This window comes from Atractosteus spatula, chromosome 13, assembly GCF_055471065.1.
Source record: "Atractosteus spatula isolate fAtrSpa1 chromosome 13, fAtrSpa1.hap1, whole genome shotgun sequence".
Taxonomy (NCBI): domain Eukaryota; kingdom Metazoa; phylum Chordata; class Actinopteri; order Semionotiformes; family Lepisosteidae; genus Atractosteus; species Atractosteus spatula.
The window spans coordinates 19,600,840-19,619,732 of record NC_142718.1 but is presented as its reverse complement, the minus strand read 5'-3'; the positions used below and the strand labels follow the sequence as shown (position 1 = coordinate 19,619,732).

The following is an 18,893-nucleotide window of genomic DNA, read 5'->3' as shown; positions in this document are numbered from 1 at the left end:
CCAATTCTGATATATGATCCAGGAAGAGACGAAATCTGTTTGTTTGCATTTTGTTTGAAAATTTGATTTTTTTAAATCGTAGTGCTGTAGATTACCAGTACTTTAATATGTTCTTAGTTCATTTTAGCTTTCTGTTCTTTGTAGTCATGACTGCATTTTTAGCAGTAGTAGGTTGGACTACAGTACCCTCTTCTGATAACCATTTTGCTCTTTGAAACTCTGTTATTGTTGTTTTGGAGCACAACACAAGTCCAGACATTGCTGGATCACAAATAGCTGTAGCGTTATAGAGTAGCTGTTATTCGCTATAAATGGAGGTCCAGTGAGGAGGAGCACTGTGTATCTTGCTGAGGTAAATCAATGCAACAGTGATGTATTGGACTTATCACACACCTCTGTTCTCGCAGTATAGCTGGTGTCTTGTACTTAATTCTAACTGTGGAACTTGTAATGCACAAGACATTGTGTGAAAACATGCAGTGTCTTCTTTCCCACCAGGATTGTGAAAAGCTAAATTGATTAACAACTGACTATTTCAGATTGGGAGGGTTCAAAAATAAAGATCAGTCCTGCCTTTACTTATAGCAGTTTACTTGTATGTGTAGGTTTATGCTCTGCAGCACTTAAGAAGAGATGTTCCTGTTTTCATCTCGCCAGACAAAAAGGACGATTTTTGTCTAATTTGAAGCAGAATCCCTTCCATTGAGCTGCAGGGTTTAATTCTGAATATCCACAAATATCCACATTTCTAAGAAGCCTTTTAAAGTAAACTGTCTTATTCCTCATGATATGGAAGAGCAGAGAATGAAAATTGTATCAGTTGGCAGCTCTCTAAAAGCCATTCAGTTTCTGCTTTAGAAAATAGAATTATTGTAATACAGTTGTGTAGTAATTTTAAAAGTTCAATTTATTTGATGGTTTGTCAGAACACTGAACCTGCAAAAGAAACCAAGGAATACATACTATATTATGGAACAAGTAATAGGTTTATTCCGTGCTGGAAAGAGAAGAAAGAAAAGCCTTCTTCGGGTGTGAGCATATATCAACATATTATACTATATTATAATTTATCAAACTCTTAGAACATCTTAGCTACACATACAGTTCAGAAAGTCAAAGTTAATATGAAGAATTACCCACTAACGGTCAATTGTTTTGATGGTGTTAAGATAACAAATCTCAGTGAAATGATGCAATAATTCATGGAAATGAAATTAAAAATATATATTGATTAGATGTCCTTAAAACAATTACACTATAGTATATTTTCAAATCTACAACCTGTGGTGTTAAACTATACAGATCCAGCATGATTTGGAGTATTTAAAAAAGAGATTGGTATACCAGAACCTCATTTAAATGTTCTAAGGAGTAATTCAACGAGAAGTAACATTACTTCTCTGCATTCTTGTAGATCAGTGGAGAAATAAGTAGTTGTGAATCTGTTGTTTTTAGCTTCCTTGCAGTTGGAAGCAATAATATTTGTTGAGCAAAGTTTCAGATTATAGGAAGTTTAGAGGACAATGGTTAGATTAGGATATATGTCTGTTGTTTTCATAGACAGCTATAGAATTGCACATGAAAAAATCAGCATCCTGTATCTTAAACTAGCTAATTACTTAAAAACCAGGTAGAACATAACAAGAACAAGAACATAAAGTGTACAGACAAGAGAAGACCATCTTGCTTGATTGGTTACTAAAAGCTTAATAATTCACAATTTTCAGTAAGACATTTTCTGAAGAATTGCCACAGTGGGCTTCAACATGACTAGGAACCAGTCTGGTTCCAGATCTCTACAATACTTGGTGTGAAACACTGCCTCCAGTTTTCTGAACCCCCAGGTTTATTTTACTTTAATCACCATGTCCTGATATTGTTGCTGATCTTAAAGTCCACTGATTCATCTTGATCTATGCCTTTCAGACCTTTGATTTCCTGAAACAAGTCCTCAGTTAATATTTTGTTTCAAGCCAAAATGATTCTGTTCACTTAATTAGTTTAAAATTATATATTTTTTTGATATTATAATATTCCTTATACTATATTAAACTTAATACTTTAGTGAAAAGCCATGTTTCAGATACAAAGTCAGTGCATATATCTGGAAATCCCCTTAAATTAATATGACACTTTTGATGATCTGTTCAGCAAGTGCCATAAATTCTGATCGTTGATGTAATTTTTGTGATTGTTTTAAAGAGTTCTTTAATAAGGGTTTTAATGTCACTGTAAACTAAAACATAAAACCACAATACACTTTTGGCCATGCTTTATTGTTTTTGTTGTATTTGTGTAGTTTTAAAACTTGTACAGAGATATATACCTTATATAGGATGATAAAAACTTTAAAAATAATAATGATGCTTGTGCAAATGATACTGAGTGGTTTTACTCAAAGTCTGGCTAAACATTTGAGGTTTTCTAATATGTTATAATTAATAAAATAGTTTCCAATTGCATTGTTGCACATTTTTAAGGATTCATTCAGTTGACTCTTTTTCTCCTGGGGGGGGAAGATTCAGGTAGTACAATTACAAATTCACATCAAATGCATCACATACTGTATTTTGAAGTTTGATCAGTATTAGGGTCCTCCCTTTTCATCTAAGCCCTTAAGCCAAATTATAGTTTAGTTTCAATTTCTTTTGTTTAAAAGGACAATGTTAGATGCAAGTATTTCCATGAGTTTTTTTTTAGATGTTAAACAGACATTAAGGATTCTAAAGCTTTACTTGATAATCTGTGGGGTGCTCCTTAAACTATGCCTTCAATGCAGCACAGGTGTCCTGTTCTTGTCATGCCACCAGTGATGCCATTCTTGTTTATTTGTCCTGGCCTTTTCCGCTGGCAGCAGTGTTATGACTTCAGGATCATGGGAATGACTTAATTTGCTTTGTGCAAGCCAAGGTAAACATGGTGTATTAAACATATGCCAAAGGAGTAAGCAAAAACAAATCTGAAATGAGGTTATGCTTTCTTGCAGGTTTAAAGCCTTGCTTGCATTTACAAGTGTTAAAAATGGCCTGACCTTTACATATGAAACTGAATTCAATGCATGTAGTAAGGATGAAGTACTGTACTATCCAACAAAATGCTAATATGTAGACCTGACATTTGTTGTATACTACAAATATGTAGTACTAATATAAGCTTTTATATGCTCTTTTTGATGAGATCTGCTTAAGTAGAAGAACAGATTGTAAATACTGACTTTCTGCCTATATTTTTATAGGGGGTTGTGTTTTAGTACTGGCTGATAGCCTAAAGGCAAGCAAAACATTTTTGCTCATTTAAATATCTGCATTCCTAATTGCTCCATGCTTTATGAAGCTTAGGTGGTGGACAGCTTTATTTTGGACAAAAACTGGCATCTTTTCATTTTAAAGCATTTTGCTGAATAGTTGTGCTAAAGCTTTGGTGTAAAGTTTTGTTAAACACCTGCAGATGATTTTGTAAAGACAGTGGCAGAAGTGACTAAACTGCTATGACACTTTCTTTCTGTGCGGCTCTTGTTCAACATGCCTGTGCTTGCCATAGCACACTTTAAAGATTCCATGCATTTTCGTGTCAGTTGAGTTAACATCTGGACAAGTACAGTGCTGAAAGTGTCGACTTTTGAAATATCAACATAGAGAAGGTGTGACTTATTTATATTTAAAACTGGTGAAAAGAGGAAGCACTATGCATAATGTATTAAACAAGAATGTTACAATTTTAACAAAGTGCTTTGAGAAGCCACCTTTAAAGGAGCTGTATAAAATAAAGTTTATTATTATTATGTATTGATTCAAAAAACGAAACTGCCTCGGTATAGTTTTGTTGATCTGCTCAAAGTAAGTGCTTTGGTGTTCCTGCACTGGTAATTCTGTGACTCTCGGTGGGCTGTACCTAGCGTTAAGGATGTTTAAGCAAAGAGTTCACAGATTACTGCAATACTGCAGTTGTTCAGATGTGAACTGTTCAGCAATTGATCTCAAAATTGGACTTAAGTTTGGGTGGTAAAAGAACCCAGATACTGAGCAGATACTGAATATTGTTCAGTACTTTAGATAATGAACAATAGATCAAAGGTACTGAATAGTCTTGCAGCAAGACTGGATAGGCTGAAAGTCAAAGGTTACCAAGCTATGGCAATGACATCAGAGCAGGGCATAAAGAATACATAGGAATAGCTCCACTGGAGACCATGGCAGAGTGCAGTTGTTTCTTTTCACCATTGATAGATTGCACCTTGACAGACATCTACTTTTGAATGCAAAGAGGAAATCTGATTCTGTTCGCTGCTTAGGGATCAGTGCCCTAATTTTTGGCCCAGATTATACTATAACTTCCAAGTTTAGATGCACCTTTAAAGGGGAGAGGAGATCACTGAGGAAAGCTGATGTCAAATCATATTGTACCCCACTATGTTCGAAGTCCTCTATGGAGTTTTACAGCAATTCTTTACCTTACTGTAGCTCAGTATGCGGGGGCATTCATCGCATCTGAAAGGCTCGCCAAATCAGAGGGAGTGAGTTTTCATTGATATTTTTGACATTACTTTAATGAAATTTAAAAAAGTACCTCCAAAACGCCATTAGAAATGCACTTACCCCAAGTTTCCTCTTCTGCCTTATGATTACAAATTCACTGTTCTGAAGAAGCCTGATATTAATATCCTTAAAAATTTTGATTTCTTGAATCGTGTCCCCTTATAGGTCATTTCTTTTAGTCTAAGTATTTATCTGTTTGCTCTTCTCTGGATTGATTTCAAACCAAAAATATTTTTTTTGGTAACTTGTTGACCAAAACTATACAAAGTATTTTATGAGTCTGAGGTTTCACTGTTACAAGGGAATTTTTGAATGTATTGGGGTTAGACGGGGTGAACGTGGAAGAAATCTGTTTTCAAGTATGCCTATTTTAGGTATAAAGAGCAGTTTTTTTTTTTCCATTTCATACCATTACAATATTTGAACCCTGCTGAATTAACCACTTGGTCAGATCCCTCAGTGAATTTGATAGTATTCTGGGTCCAGTATTTGCATGCCATCATGAATCACTAATATAATCAAGAAGTTGGTATTTATTTTTATAGTTTGCCAATACATTTCAGCTGGTATTGATTGTCCCCATTATAATTATAAACAATTTAGTAACATTTTAAACAGGCAATCATAGACTTGAGAGCAAATTAATATATTTTCTCCGTTCTCTTCAAGCTTGGATCTCTGTAGTAAAAAAAATGAATGTGCTTTCTCATCTTAACTTGTTCAGATTTATGATTTTTCTTTTTCCTCCTTTAATTTATTGGGATAGATTGCATGTTTGGTTTTCAAATTCATGTTGAAAAGGGAAGCAACTGTCCAATGAATTGTCCAATCTGTTAGGTCACATATCTGTGAGAAGCCTAGCTCTGTCATTCTTAAAACTTTATTTTTATGCCTTAATGCTTTGCAGTCACTCTGTGTTTGGTTCAGTCATCGCATTCCTGTCTCTTGATGTCCACTTGAAGAACATCTAGGCTCTCTTCATAGACTTAAAGGTTTAATTTATTCTATTGTTGACAGTAGACATTGTTAAACGACAATTGTTGTTTTGTGCCACCATAATTACTCAAATAATTGCTACCTTGGCATTTGATGGATTCGCTTAGTTCCAGAAAACATGGCATTCTCTTCTCTCCTATTTTTCTAATAAATCATAAATGTTTTGCATTTATTTTCTTTTGTTTGAAGCTGTAATGGATATGAACTTTGGAGTTCATTCTTTTTTGCTTGTCTCTCTGTTCTGTGATGTAGCCCTGGGGAGAGAGGTTATCTTCAGACACTATACATAATCTGCTGTCCTTTAGGGAAAGACAAAAGGCACTGACTACCCGTGCCTGTGTTTTTCTTTTAGAGGTTTTATATAATCCCTTAGCAGCTGTTATTACTTGGAATAAGGAGTTGAATGTTACAGATGAAAACATTTCCTAGGAAGTCATTTGGGACCATAGAAATTAATCTTCCATAAATCATAACCAGGGAGTGAATATGAATGATTCACCTAAATTGTCTTCATGGAGCATACTTGGTGTCAGTTAAGACACTATCATATGAATCTAGTCCCTTGTTATACGTTTTGTATGGGGGACATTGAGACACCTTTTAACACACAATGTTCACTATATACATGAATATAAATGGTCATTATGTGATTGCATTTTTTATACAGATTTTTCTTCTTTCTCCACTATTCTAAAAAAGGATGTATCTTTCTCTCGCCAAGTGCTTTTGTTAAATTATAACTCCAGTCTTGGAGTGCCAGGGACAGACTTGGTTGACTGCTCTTACCTCAGCTGAAAAATGTTGATACTGCACTGAGGGCCTCCACTTTCCCTCCCCTGTCATCAGTGGATCCTGTCTATTCGAGATAGAATATATGTAGAGCTTCTACTGTTCAGAGCTGGGCAGAGAGGCAGGTGGAGTTTTTGATTGCTTTATTGCACACTGAGTCTGTAATAAGTCTGATTCTTGCTTAAGGGTTCATTAGGCGAAACCTTTGAGGTGGTATCACGGCTGATAGTGTGGTAGTGGGGTGTGGTTCTTTTCCTGTTTTGATTCACTTTTAAACTAAAAACAAACAAACGCCAAATTGCCTTCATGCAGTGGGGATTAGGTGTTGGATCTAGATGAAAGTGTACAACATAACAGTCCCCCTGTTGCCTATCAGTACCCGCAAGTGGTAAGCAGATCTGTACCTTTTACTTTATAGAACCACAGTACAGGAAGAATTGTGGCTGGCTTCATTGTGCATATCTCTGAGGGTTTCAAGTCTCACATGTCAAATAAAGGTTGTATTGAGAGGTTAAGGGTTGACCTAAAATGGGGGAAAAAAGCAACTGATGTCTGATACAAATCAAAAATAATTTGAGATACTATATAGTAACCCATGATTTTGTTTCTGTTGTGTCAACGAGTATGTTCAGGGAATGCAAAATTAAAACTGATATTCACGCCAGTTGATTAAAAACTCCTTTGGATTTTGTCATGACCATCCTTAATTCCCTGTTTCATGATCCTCATTGATGCTTTGAAATAGTATTTTGTGATTAATATCTTATTTGGCACGCTGGATCATACTGCCCACTAGCTGTACGTGATCTGTGATAAACTCATGAGCTGCTATGCCTGTGCTATAATATATGTTTAGGTAATAAAAAAACGATATGTTTACCTTGTTTGAGCACAGGAAAAAGTCAGATTTCTTTAATCCCAAAAATGCAGCATCTTTTCTAGCTAGTATTTTCCAAAAAACATACGATTGAAATATTTTGTTGGACAGAAAAACATGAAAAGTAATTATCCTAAAAATTCTGCATTTTCAAAACCATCAGTTTCATCCAGAAATTACATTTTATTTTAAAAAGTTTGAATACTAAAGAACATTTGCTTTTGTATTATTTCAAAACCAAATCAGTAATGGGTTTTAAGGCCTTAGGGTGACTTCATAGAGGGTAACCAAGTCACTGAACTATGAGGAAGGTGTGCTTTGAAAGGTTTTGAAAAAGCTTTAAACTAGTTTGAGCTCCTTCTTACTGCCTGATCTGTTTGGTGCCTTTGCTTTATCTCAGGCATTAATCTACTGTAACCCCAAATGCTGTTTCAGAGGTAAATAGGCAGTGCCGAGAGCCTTAAATGCGCTGTCAAGTTAAAATCTAACTTCCGATATAAATTAATAGAGGAAGTTCAGAATGTGGGTGGAGATGTGATGCATGCTCTGTTTTATAGGCACTGTTTGTGATTGTTTGAACTGCTAAACATGTGAACATACCAGATAACAGTCTTCCTTGCTCTTGAAAATGTTTTTAGGCTTTTTTTTTATTTTAGCCATTACTCCCTAAAATCTTTTGCCAGGAAAAAAATAAATCTAATGTGTTAAAAATCTACAAGTGCTAAGTTGCTGAACGTATGTTCATACAACTATGTTTTCTGGCATAAAACTGGGCATAATGGTTAAGTTACATCAACATTTTACCCTAACAGACCTATAATCATAATTAATCAAACTGGGGGGAAATGTATGCATGTGTGGTGCTTGTGAATATCTTGTTTTGATTTACAATAAGAAGAATCACTACCGTTATTAGAATAAATACTACTACGGCTACTAAAAACAAAATAGAACAGAAAAGGTGTATAATGACCTGAAATGGATGGGTGTCCTATTTGAGGTTTAATACACCTTGCAACCTGTGCTTTTGGGTAAGGCTCTGGGTTTCCATGACCATTAGGAGTTAGGAATAATATCTCTATATAAGCAGATGTAAAAAAAAAGACGCATTACATAATATGTAATTATAATGTTAAATTTAAAGAATGTTCATAGTGATGTGAGACAGGAATTATCCAATAATATTTCTTCATAACTTCAGCAGTGTACAAAAAGAGAAGATTTCTCCCTGCTCACTAATTTTACAGACTCTTCCTACGAGAACATCCAAATAAGGGGCATCGGGCAGTGTTTTTTTAAATAAATGTTTTGCACAGCTTGAAGTCTTGGAGTTCTTCCGTTTGAGCAAGCTTGAACAAAGTCTGACACAGCTGTGTTGAAATTAAGTTAGCTCTGTGTTTTATTGTATAACTTGTTCATGCTATTAGTTGTGAACGTGAATGGCTATCAGAGCTGTGGAAAAGGTACTTTTTTAATCAATTTGATAGCTTAATGCACTTTTATTAAATCTCCTTTGAATTTTTTATTATTCCAAATGCAGAAAGAACAATAACTGTATTAAACTGTATAGGCTATATGCAGAACAGCTGGTGAACTTTGAATGCTGGAACTGTTTAGCTCTTTCTTGGCAGTTACTTGGAGTGGTCACAATTGCAAACAATATTTACAGTCCTAAATTCCCCAATATTTAAAAACATAAAGCTTTTGATTTTCTCTTTATTGTCTGCATGTAAGGATGCACATATAGATTTACATTATTTTTCATTTTGGATCGAAAGACAGTTATGAGGCCAAAACCATGAAGCACAAATGGTTTTACTTCATGGAATAAAAAAATAAACACACCTGAAGAAGGCTCCACGGCCGAAACGTTGTGTTCTCTTTCTTCTTTTTTTCAGCATGGAATAAACCTATTACTTGTTCCTAAAAAAATAAATGCAGTGTTATCTTTTGGGGTGGTACCATGGAGCAGTGGCTAGCGTCACTGCCTCACAGCACTGGGGACCTGGCCTCTTTTTAGTTCTGGACTTTGGGATGTTATCTGTGTAGAGTTTGTGTTCTCACAGTCCAAAAACTGGTAGGTTAATTGGCTTCTGGGAAAACTGATCCTGGTGTGAGGGTGTGCCCTGCAATGGGTGTACTCTGCCTTGTACCCATTGCTTTTTGGGATAGGCTGAGGCACTCCTACTACCCTATATTAAAGCAGTTAGAAAATTGCTTTAGTATTAAAATAAAATAGTTGGATGTTATCCATCGACTTATAAATACAACATTTTACATGCTGCATTATATTGAAAGTTCTGTAAATTTAGTTTTAGGGCAAGAGTTGATTATAATTTCATGCAGTTCCCAACCAGTTCAGTTTTGAACCCCTCACTGAGAAGTTCATACAGTGCTAATTACTGTACATTAAACTTTGACCCATGTTGCCTCCCATGCAGTGCTGTCAGTGAGGAACATGCCTGTCAATTGGTAAGGGGCTGTGTTGGCTCTAATGTGTTAAAAGATGAGTTACTGAAGACGGATGAGACAGAAGACTTTGCGTGTGGCCATAGGGATCATAGTTGCAAGCCTAGATGTGAATTATGTGTGATTGACTGTTCCAGGATAACTGGCAATTTTAAAATTATTTTAAAAAATGTTTTATTGAGCTACAGCAAAGATTTTTCAATTGCTTTTATATAATGAATCATAATGTAAGTAAATATTGCTTTTAACCCACCCATCTCTTGCTTTCCAAACAGCTGGTTTATGAGTTTTCGCTATAATGAAGTCGACATTTTCATAGCTGTTATGACGAGATTTTCACTACAGAGAGGGCATGTCATTCATAGCCAAATGGGAAATAACCACCCCCATGGCATGACCTCCCACTGAAGCCTGTAACAATACAGTTCCTTAGTACATCTGCATTCTTTACATTTCTATGCATTTATTTTTATTCTATTAAAATAAATAATATAAGGTGACTTTCTAGACTTTGGAAACAATTTTGAATGTTTTACATGTAAAGAAATGGTATATGTGGGTTTGGTTTACATAGTTTCAACCTTAGAACAGTTTTCGAGGAATGGCTCGTAAATTTCGGGAATAGTGTATAAGGATACTGTCTAAATGTTAATTTAATTTAATGTGAATATTTTAAGTAAAACTCGAATGATCACACTTAACACTTGTATTGATTTTATAGACTTGTATTGACCCTTGAAGATGAGAGTTAATCAGCAACAGCTTGTTACTGATGGGTGTCCAAAATGCTATATATAATATAAAGCTGTACCTCCTTTTCACCACTAAAATGTTTCCTTTCAGGTTATATCTTTGAAATAAACAAGTTGTCAAAAGTATTGAATATTAAAATGTGTTTATTTATACTGTAAGTGGACCAGCTAAAGATTCCCAGGCCTTCTCCTGTACCTTCTCCATTCTTTTGCTAGAGGTCTTCCAATAGCAGTCCTATACAAGAAAGCTCCACTCCGACTCTGCTGTTATTTCACTCCCTTGCATTTCCTGTTCTTATTTTGGTTTGGCCAGTCACTCATCAGCAAAGGGTTGTGGATCTGTGACATGGCAGCATTCCAGGAGAGAGAGAGAAAAACTGAGGCTGAAATTGGGCCCATGTTTCTCTGGTTTAGGGCAGTTTGGCAGAAAACTTTTAAAACTTGTTTTCCAGGACATTCTGTGTCTGGCGATGTTATACAGTATTTTCTCCATCTTTTTTTGCAGTTCATAGTAATAAGAGTCCCTTAAATGTATTTCACACCACTAGAATTGGTTGCTTTTGTCTGGGCCAATTTTACATCTGGTTAACATTAGCAAAGAAAGTAGGAACACTTTAAATGTTTCTAATGTTAAACATTAGAAAAATGTTTCATCCAGTAGACTTTTGATTTAGGACTTCAGAATAGTTTATCAAGACTGATCATTAGATTAGGTCTATCATTAATTTCAGTAGTCTTCTTGTGTATTAGTACTAGATCATAGGGACTTCTGTTTTGAATCGTTCCTATGCATTATTACCAATAAAAAAATTGATGTCATGGTTGACAACATTCATAACAGTGCCGTCTTTTTATATAACCAGCACTACTTCTGACATTGCACAGCACTCTGATGTGTGCTTGAAAAGTTAAATTAGTGGTTAGCTTGATACAAAAATCCATCGGCGTCACCTGCACACCTGTACCATACATATGCATATTTACTTAGTCCAAAGCATCTCCCTCTTAGTCATTGCTGTGTTGTTGCTTGATTGGCTTAATAGAGACATTCTTAAGTTTCCCATTTCCCGCAAAAGGTGTGAAAGATATTATCAAGAAGTGATGCAGATCAAATGACAAAAGATGAGTCCAGACATGCGACTGCTGTTATTCATCACGACTGGAATAGAACTGGAGTCACTCGCAGGGCGCTGGGGCCCAAAAAACATGAGAAAAGCTACTTTTAGCTTCCACTGATCCTAAACCTGCTGACCTGCAGAATAGGAGGAGAAAGATTAAACGGTGTTAACTGCTGCTGAAAGGGAATGTCATCATGAAAACGATAAATACATCAAACCAACTAAACCTTAGAACCATGTGTTCACTTATAGTAACCCTGGGGTTTTGAGACGTGAGCATTTGTTTTAGGTACAGCATTGGATGACCATGTCAAATTGTTCCCTTAATGCTCCAGGTATAAAGTTGTGAAGATGGGAAAGGCAATAACATTAATATGTCTGTCATTTGTTTTAATGTTACAGGTGTTCAAGCTCAAGCCACCTCCTCAAAGAAGCCTCGAAGTCGAGGAATTTTCCACAGTCTGTTCTGCTGCTTCTGTCATGACGAGACTGATCAAGTTCCTGTCAACAACAATGCTCCCCTCTTAGTGGAGGAAAATGGAACAGTCTCAAAAGTAAGTTTCTTACAAAGGCCACTGGCAGTCTGTTTAAATGATCAATTATATTTGCCTAATCAAAACTGAAACGGGAAGTGTATTTCATTTCTCTTCTGTATTTTGTTCTTAAATTATCAATTTATTATGTTTTTTGGGACATCAAAAATGTAGTTTTGTAGTTTAGTTTTGTGGCCTAAGGTAAAATAATCTGGATTCCTTTTTTATATGAAATGCACTGTCATGTGCAGAGGATAAGTAACAACTTAGTTGTTAGTACTGTAAATGTTGTTAGTAACAACTAACAACAAAGTCCCCTTTTCCAACACGTTTTCTATTGATAGTCAAAACTGCACACAGTTTTTATTTCTGTATAATTAATGGATAAGTTTGAGACTACAAGAAAGCTTACAAATGAGAGGACACTTGTCTTATCCTGCTAATTTGGGTACTAGTTGCATGTTGATCCAATGCTTCAGCTGACAAAAGATTAAATGTTTGGTTATTATGGGAGTTCCAGGTGTGCGGTTCTTAGCCCTTTGAAAGTTGATTCTGGTTGTCTGTCACTTAATATTTGTCTGTCATGTTGTAAATGGAAATGGTCAATGCCATTGGAATTTTAAAACTCATTGAACATAGAGATGATAGCTTGTTACTTTGGCAAAGGTGGTGTTTTCCTAGAAGCGCCTTCAATGAAATACATTGCACAATTATTCACTCCCCTCCAATGATGCTCCATTTTGTTGTTGTTGGTTACATATTTTGAAAATTTTGTAAATACTTGTTACAATCAATGCTTTTTATTTTTTTGGTATCCCTTTGCAGTTTTGGTTGATATTTCTTTTTTTTTACCCATGCAAGTGCTCAGTTTAAGCGATCAGGTTTTGATTAATAATGTTCACTATGAAAAAAGAGAAATGTGTGTACCTCATTGAATGGGGTTGCATACTTTCTCAAGACACTGTATATATTAAACTCAAAACATAAAGGTACTATTACGATGTCTGAACTACCAGACACTTCATGGTGTCAAATTCAGATTCACAGCTTACTATGGCTTTTAATAGTGATTTGATATTTTAGGAGTTATTTACAACATCTGATACACAAAAATAAATAAGCTTGGTCTCCTTAAGGAGAAGAGCTTAAACTCTTTCAAACTCTACCCTAGTTATTTTGCTATAGCCATGGCATTGTGTTCTCTTCTTGATATTGTTTCTGCATGCCATGGGAATGGGACTCCTCTAGAGCAACAGCAGGTATTTACCTATTTTTCAAAGGAAATGTGGCTGTAAAAGTATTTGGTTATATAATTTTCGAAAATAGTAAAATGAGGTATTTGCTTTATGGGCTAATTGCATGTGGTGGTGTAGATGATGGTTGCAAAACTGAAAATGGACTACAGCTCTTTTTTCATTTGTTTTTGGCACATTTTTAATTCATTTAATCATTTTCGTTTTCCATTTTACACCATTTAACTACAAGAGAAAGAAATGTTCTTTAGCTGTAGAAGTGTTATACTGTATTAAAGTCCTGAAGCTATTTTTAATGTTTTCAATTGGTTTTGACAAAATCTTTAGAATTGTGGTCTCTGTGGGACGTCTACGTGAAAAGAACACTTTGTCCTGAGCAGTGAACTATTTCTTTTTTGTTGAGATTGTCAAATAAGAGCATGCACTTTTTATAAGATGCACACTACATCTTTTACGTTTCTTGTGTTTGAGTAGTAGGTGTTGGGGAAAAGATTGGCCTCTTCTGCGAAGAAATGTAATCCCAGCCTGCATTTTGTGGTCACATGTTCTCGTCATAACTCTGGAATGCTAGCACTGTGAACAGGAGCTCCTTTCTGCCCTCTTGTGGTTAAAAAGATTTCTGCAAAAAACTTTAAAATTCAAATTGAGAATTTTAACCCTTTTTCTGCATGGTGACCTTAGATGTAAGAAGTACCTTGCATAAACATTTATATATATATATTGATTGCTAATAACACTGTATTGTTATACTCTTTTTACAGCAACCTGCACAGAACTTTGTACTGAATTTTAGCATTTTTCCAATGGTACTACTAATTTTAAATGCAGCTACAATATTACCTTATATAGCACAACAGGAAATTATTTTAATTTGTTGTTTGAATGTCTGTTAAATGTTTTGTTTTACATCATTCATTCATCGTCATTTAATCATTTAATAATGGAAAAGGAAAACAATTATAGGTTTCCAAAGAAGAATAGGATTATCAAACCTATTTCACCACTTTTACATTTAAAATGATCTTACAAAGACTCTTCACTTATTTGTTTTATTATTCTGCAGTTCAGTTAGACTGTTTATATTCAATTTTTATTATCTATAAATTCATGACCCACAATAGAAAATCAAACAAAATCCTCAATTTTAATTTATAAATGTAAATATTTGTAACTTAATGTTCTGAGGTCAGTATAGTATATTCTTTTTAAAATAAACATTTCTAAGCATTCATTGAAACACCCTGCAATCTTCACATATCCTTCATTTTAATAATTCTAATGTTATTAAATTTAAACATTAAATATTTGTCCTTGCTTTTATTTGTGTAACTAAGACTTATACATATGTGTTTTGTGAAATATTTGAACAAGAAGTTTATCCATAAGTCAGGAGGGAGTAAATTCTTTGTTTCTTTCTTTCTTTTCTGCTTGTTTAACTTCTCTTTGCAGGTCCCAGTAAAGCCTCTACTTCCACAAATAAAGTCTAAAGATGTGGGAAAGATCTGTGTGGTCATTGACCTGGATGAAACACTAGTGCACAGTTCATTCAAGGTAAGAAATGAGTGAAACTACTTTCTAGGAAGCAGCCTAATATTTTTTTTTAACTCTTGATTTGTCTTAATTTTCAAAATGTCTTTATTTTAAGAAGAAACAAACACATCTAATGTACTCTTAAGCCTGCATGCTATAAACGTATTCTTCAGTTTTGAACAAGTTCCCAGATTATGGAAAGCTCAGGGATGCTTGTTAGGATTTTAAAGCCAGACCTTGAGTTGCTCAGGGAGTGGCCTTATTCTGAAACCATTTCATTTGCATTTAGAGGTTGTCGCACATCTTTTAACCTGCTTCCCCAGATCACCTTTCTTCTCGAAAGCAATTTTGCAATAGTTCAAATCTCAATACATAATATGAGTATGAGCTACATAAAGTAAACCCATAGCAAACAATTAACAAATAAGGAAAATACTCTCTTAAATGCTGTATGTGTAGATATGGAAGCTGCGCAATTAAATTAATGTTTTACAGTCTGGGATTACATAACTACCATTTCAAGTAAAGTATCATGCTAAGCAATATTTGATTAATGTGTTTACTCCAAATGGTTACCATTTCATTAGTGTTCATTACTACTTTCTTAACAAGGCAGTCTTACTTAGGTATTATACAGTATGTGAGTAGTGGATCAGTAAGGGAGTTTTAAATGGTCCGTCCCCAGATGGACTTTAAACTGGTTAAATAGTTCATTCCACGGTTGTTCCATAGTTGCTTTAACAACTGCCAGCAAATAACCTATTATTGAACTAATTTGTTCTGCTTAGTTGCACAGGTTTTTAGATATATTTTACACATTGTTAACTTGTCACACCTTTAATTGCTGCAGCTTTGTCCTGAAGTCCAGTGCCTCGCAAAAGTATTCACCCCTTTTCAGTGATGTCATATTTTGCCTATATACAAATGATGTATACAGTTACATTTCATGAACATTGTAATCAAAACTTGAAGGGGAACTGCAATGCTATTTTTATATTTATATAAGGTTAGGAATAATCAGAATTAATGATTGAAATAAATTTCAATCCACAATGAAACTAAAATGTACACAATAAAGTGTAAAACCACCAATTTACATCACAAAATTGTTGCAATTTCCAGATATGCCCAGGGTCATATTGCTGCCCTTGTCTGCAATTCAGAAAGAGGCAACAAAACCTTGGGTGAGGTGAAGAGGCCCCATTACTTTGTAAACAAGCAGGCTTGTGATTACATCTCTTTTGATCCAGATATTGCTTTCGACCTCTGGATAGTTTTGTCAACAAATACTGCTTACTTGTTAACTCTGCGTGCAGATCACGTTGCAACATTTCTGCGATGAAATGTCTGCTGCACAACCTGTACTTATTCTCTCGTACTTCACATTCCGCTGGTCATTGCAGTGATTCGTGAGCAGGAAGGGCCGCATCAAATCGCAGTTTGCACAAACTTTCGCTCTTGTCCATTTCAGGACCAGTTCGAGACAACAATGGCGACCATACAGCATTTTCACAGTGTTCACAATTTTGAGCATAATTCTGAATTTGTAAAGTTTTTCTATTTCACCAATGAATTTATTTTGTATTCAAGATTAAATAACTAGTCAGAGAAATTGACTGCAGTTTCCCTTTAAATGCTCAGCCTTTTATATTGTTCTCCTGAGGTGTGCCTTTCTGTGCCTTTATCCTAATGTTTTTCAGTCTTCTAGTTGAATCTTAGCTTGACATTCACTAACTGACCTTATTGGGACTATTGAGACATGGAGACTTCTCAATAAAAATATTCACTATAAAAATCTGTATCATTTGCAATTAATTAAAATGAGATCTTTAAAAGGGGGTGATAACTTTCTTAAGACTTTGCATATGATTATATCATGAAACTGCATTTCGTGACATCTTCAGCAAATAAGAGCTTTAGATTTCTCAGGAGGTATTTATAATTATACTGTTATACAACAGAGGGAGGTTACGAAATGGAGAATGGAAAATAAATCAAAATAATACCTGAGCGGCAGATATAATTTGAAGTGTGAGTTCTTTATTATTTGGCACAGCTCTGGCGAAAGAGTAATAAAAACAGTCAAACTTGTCAAGACAAGTATTTACTTGCAAAAGACAATAACAAAACTAGACAACACTGAGCAAAAACACTAAGGATCTGCGCCTGTGGCTGGGAGGTTGCCGGTTCATATCCCGCGGCCGGCAGAGGAATCCTACTCCTTTGGGCTCCTGAGCAAGGCCCTTAACCCCAACTGCTCCAGGGGCGCCGTATAAATGGCTGACCTTGCGCTCTGACTCCAAGATTCTCTCCCTGTTTTTGTGTCTGTGTGTCTCATGGAGAGCAAGTTAGGGTATGCAAAAAGACAAATTTCTAATACAAGAAATTGTATATGGTCAATAAAGTGATTTATACCATTAATACAGTTATATAGTAACTACTAAACATTGCATCTTAGATGCCTATGTTCTGCTGACTCCAAGATGTAAAGCGTTTCAGAATACAGGGCTAACAACACCTTCACAGGTCAACAAGATAATTACCTTGCATCCTAAATAAAAGAATAGTACTGAGGGCTACATCTCCCTTCCTACACTATCCTTTATTGCGATTAACCAAAGTAGTTCACCAATAAAACCCTTTGATCATTTGTGTTTACCCCTTTGTAAGCTCTCCTGTAGCTAAGCAAAAACCTCAGATTCTATCCTTTATTCCCAGGCTCTCTTTTTAGGCCTTGACCAATGAATTAAGAACTGCAAACTATAGATTTTATAACCACTAGCTCATAGAACTGTTGTACCACTGTAAATTCTATAGAAAATGTCTCTAGTTATTATCTTGTTATTAAGGAGTTTTTTGTTTTTTCATGGATAACAGATCTAAAACTGATAGAACAAAAATATTGTTTCAGTATGCTGTTATGCAAATATTAATGAAATGAAGAACATACAGTACAGTAGATGGTAGTGGTAACTGAATATAAAAAATAAACAATAACAGTATCCCACCTTCTTCATAAATATTTTGTGCATCAAAGTTTAATTCGGTAACTTGCAGTGGTTATTTTGAAGATGTTCAGGTTTGCCTGTTCCAACTATATAAAGTTTATACTTCATAAAAATATGTTTTGTCCTTTTTTTAAGAATAAGCAGTAATACTGTGCTATTGTTGTTTGTTGAAAAAAACTTTGTATATTGATTTAATACCACTTGATAGAGAATATTGGCATATTATTGAAATATTGGCAGCTAAAAATATTACTTGTGGATATTATGGAAACATTTTTGACATTTTTTTAATGACTTTTGCTGTGCTTATAGTTATAATAGACAATGAAAGGCTCAGAGACTGTAATGTAGTATGTTGCGCCGAAGCGGCAGTTCAGCCCAGCGGTTTAGACGGCCACCTGCTCCTCAGAAAGTGACAAGTTTCCCGGACAGTCCATTGCTTTGTTGTTTTTTTTTAATAGCCGGATACATAAAAATGTTTATTATTATTAATATTTATTATTTCAAACATACTGTACTGTAGTGATTTCAAAATCATATGGTATCATAGTATCATATTGTATATACGTTATATTTATACGGTATATGATCACACTGCAGTTCAGTGACATGTAAGCTACTGTTTCGGTATCTGTGGATGACTTCCTGTGATTCGCACGTGTGGAACATTTGGAGATGAGAAAGTGCTGCTTAAAAAATCCTAATTGGGAGAGAAGAGTCGTGTATGAATTTTGTCCTCATTGCAGTATCTAGTGTAACTGTGTGACTTAAAAATATGTAATAGAAACTATTCAATGAATAACTAAAAATTCAGGTGTGATTTGTTGTAATCCAACAACCGCATCACCAGTACAACATACATGTATAATAATATTAGGCAATAAACAGTAGAATTTATATTAATTATATTAATACCGTTGTATTAACAGCAACAACAGATACAAATCTTAACACAAATCTGAAACCTTTTAAAACAGACGTTATTAACCCTACTTCCCACCTGCATGTCAAGATCACAAAGGTGTTTTGATTA

General features: G+C 34.9%; 1 protein-coding gene across 1 annotated transcript in view; it reads left to right on the top strand.

Moving 5' to 3' along the window:
- ctdsp1 (CTD small phosphatase 1) overlaps positions 1 to 18,893 on the top strand; it is a 39,287-nt gene that overhangs the window by 11,556 nt on the left and 8,838 nt on the right. The window contains exons 2-3 of the mRNA XM_088930159.1: positions 11,939 to 12,090; positions 14,772 to 14,873. Coding sequence (XP_088786285.1) covers positions 11,939 to 12,090; positions 14,772 to 14,873 — 254 coding nt within the window. The remainder of the gene's footprint in view (positions 1 to 11,938; positions 12,091 to 14,771; positions 14,874 to 18,893) is intronic.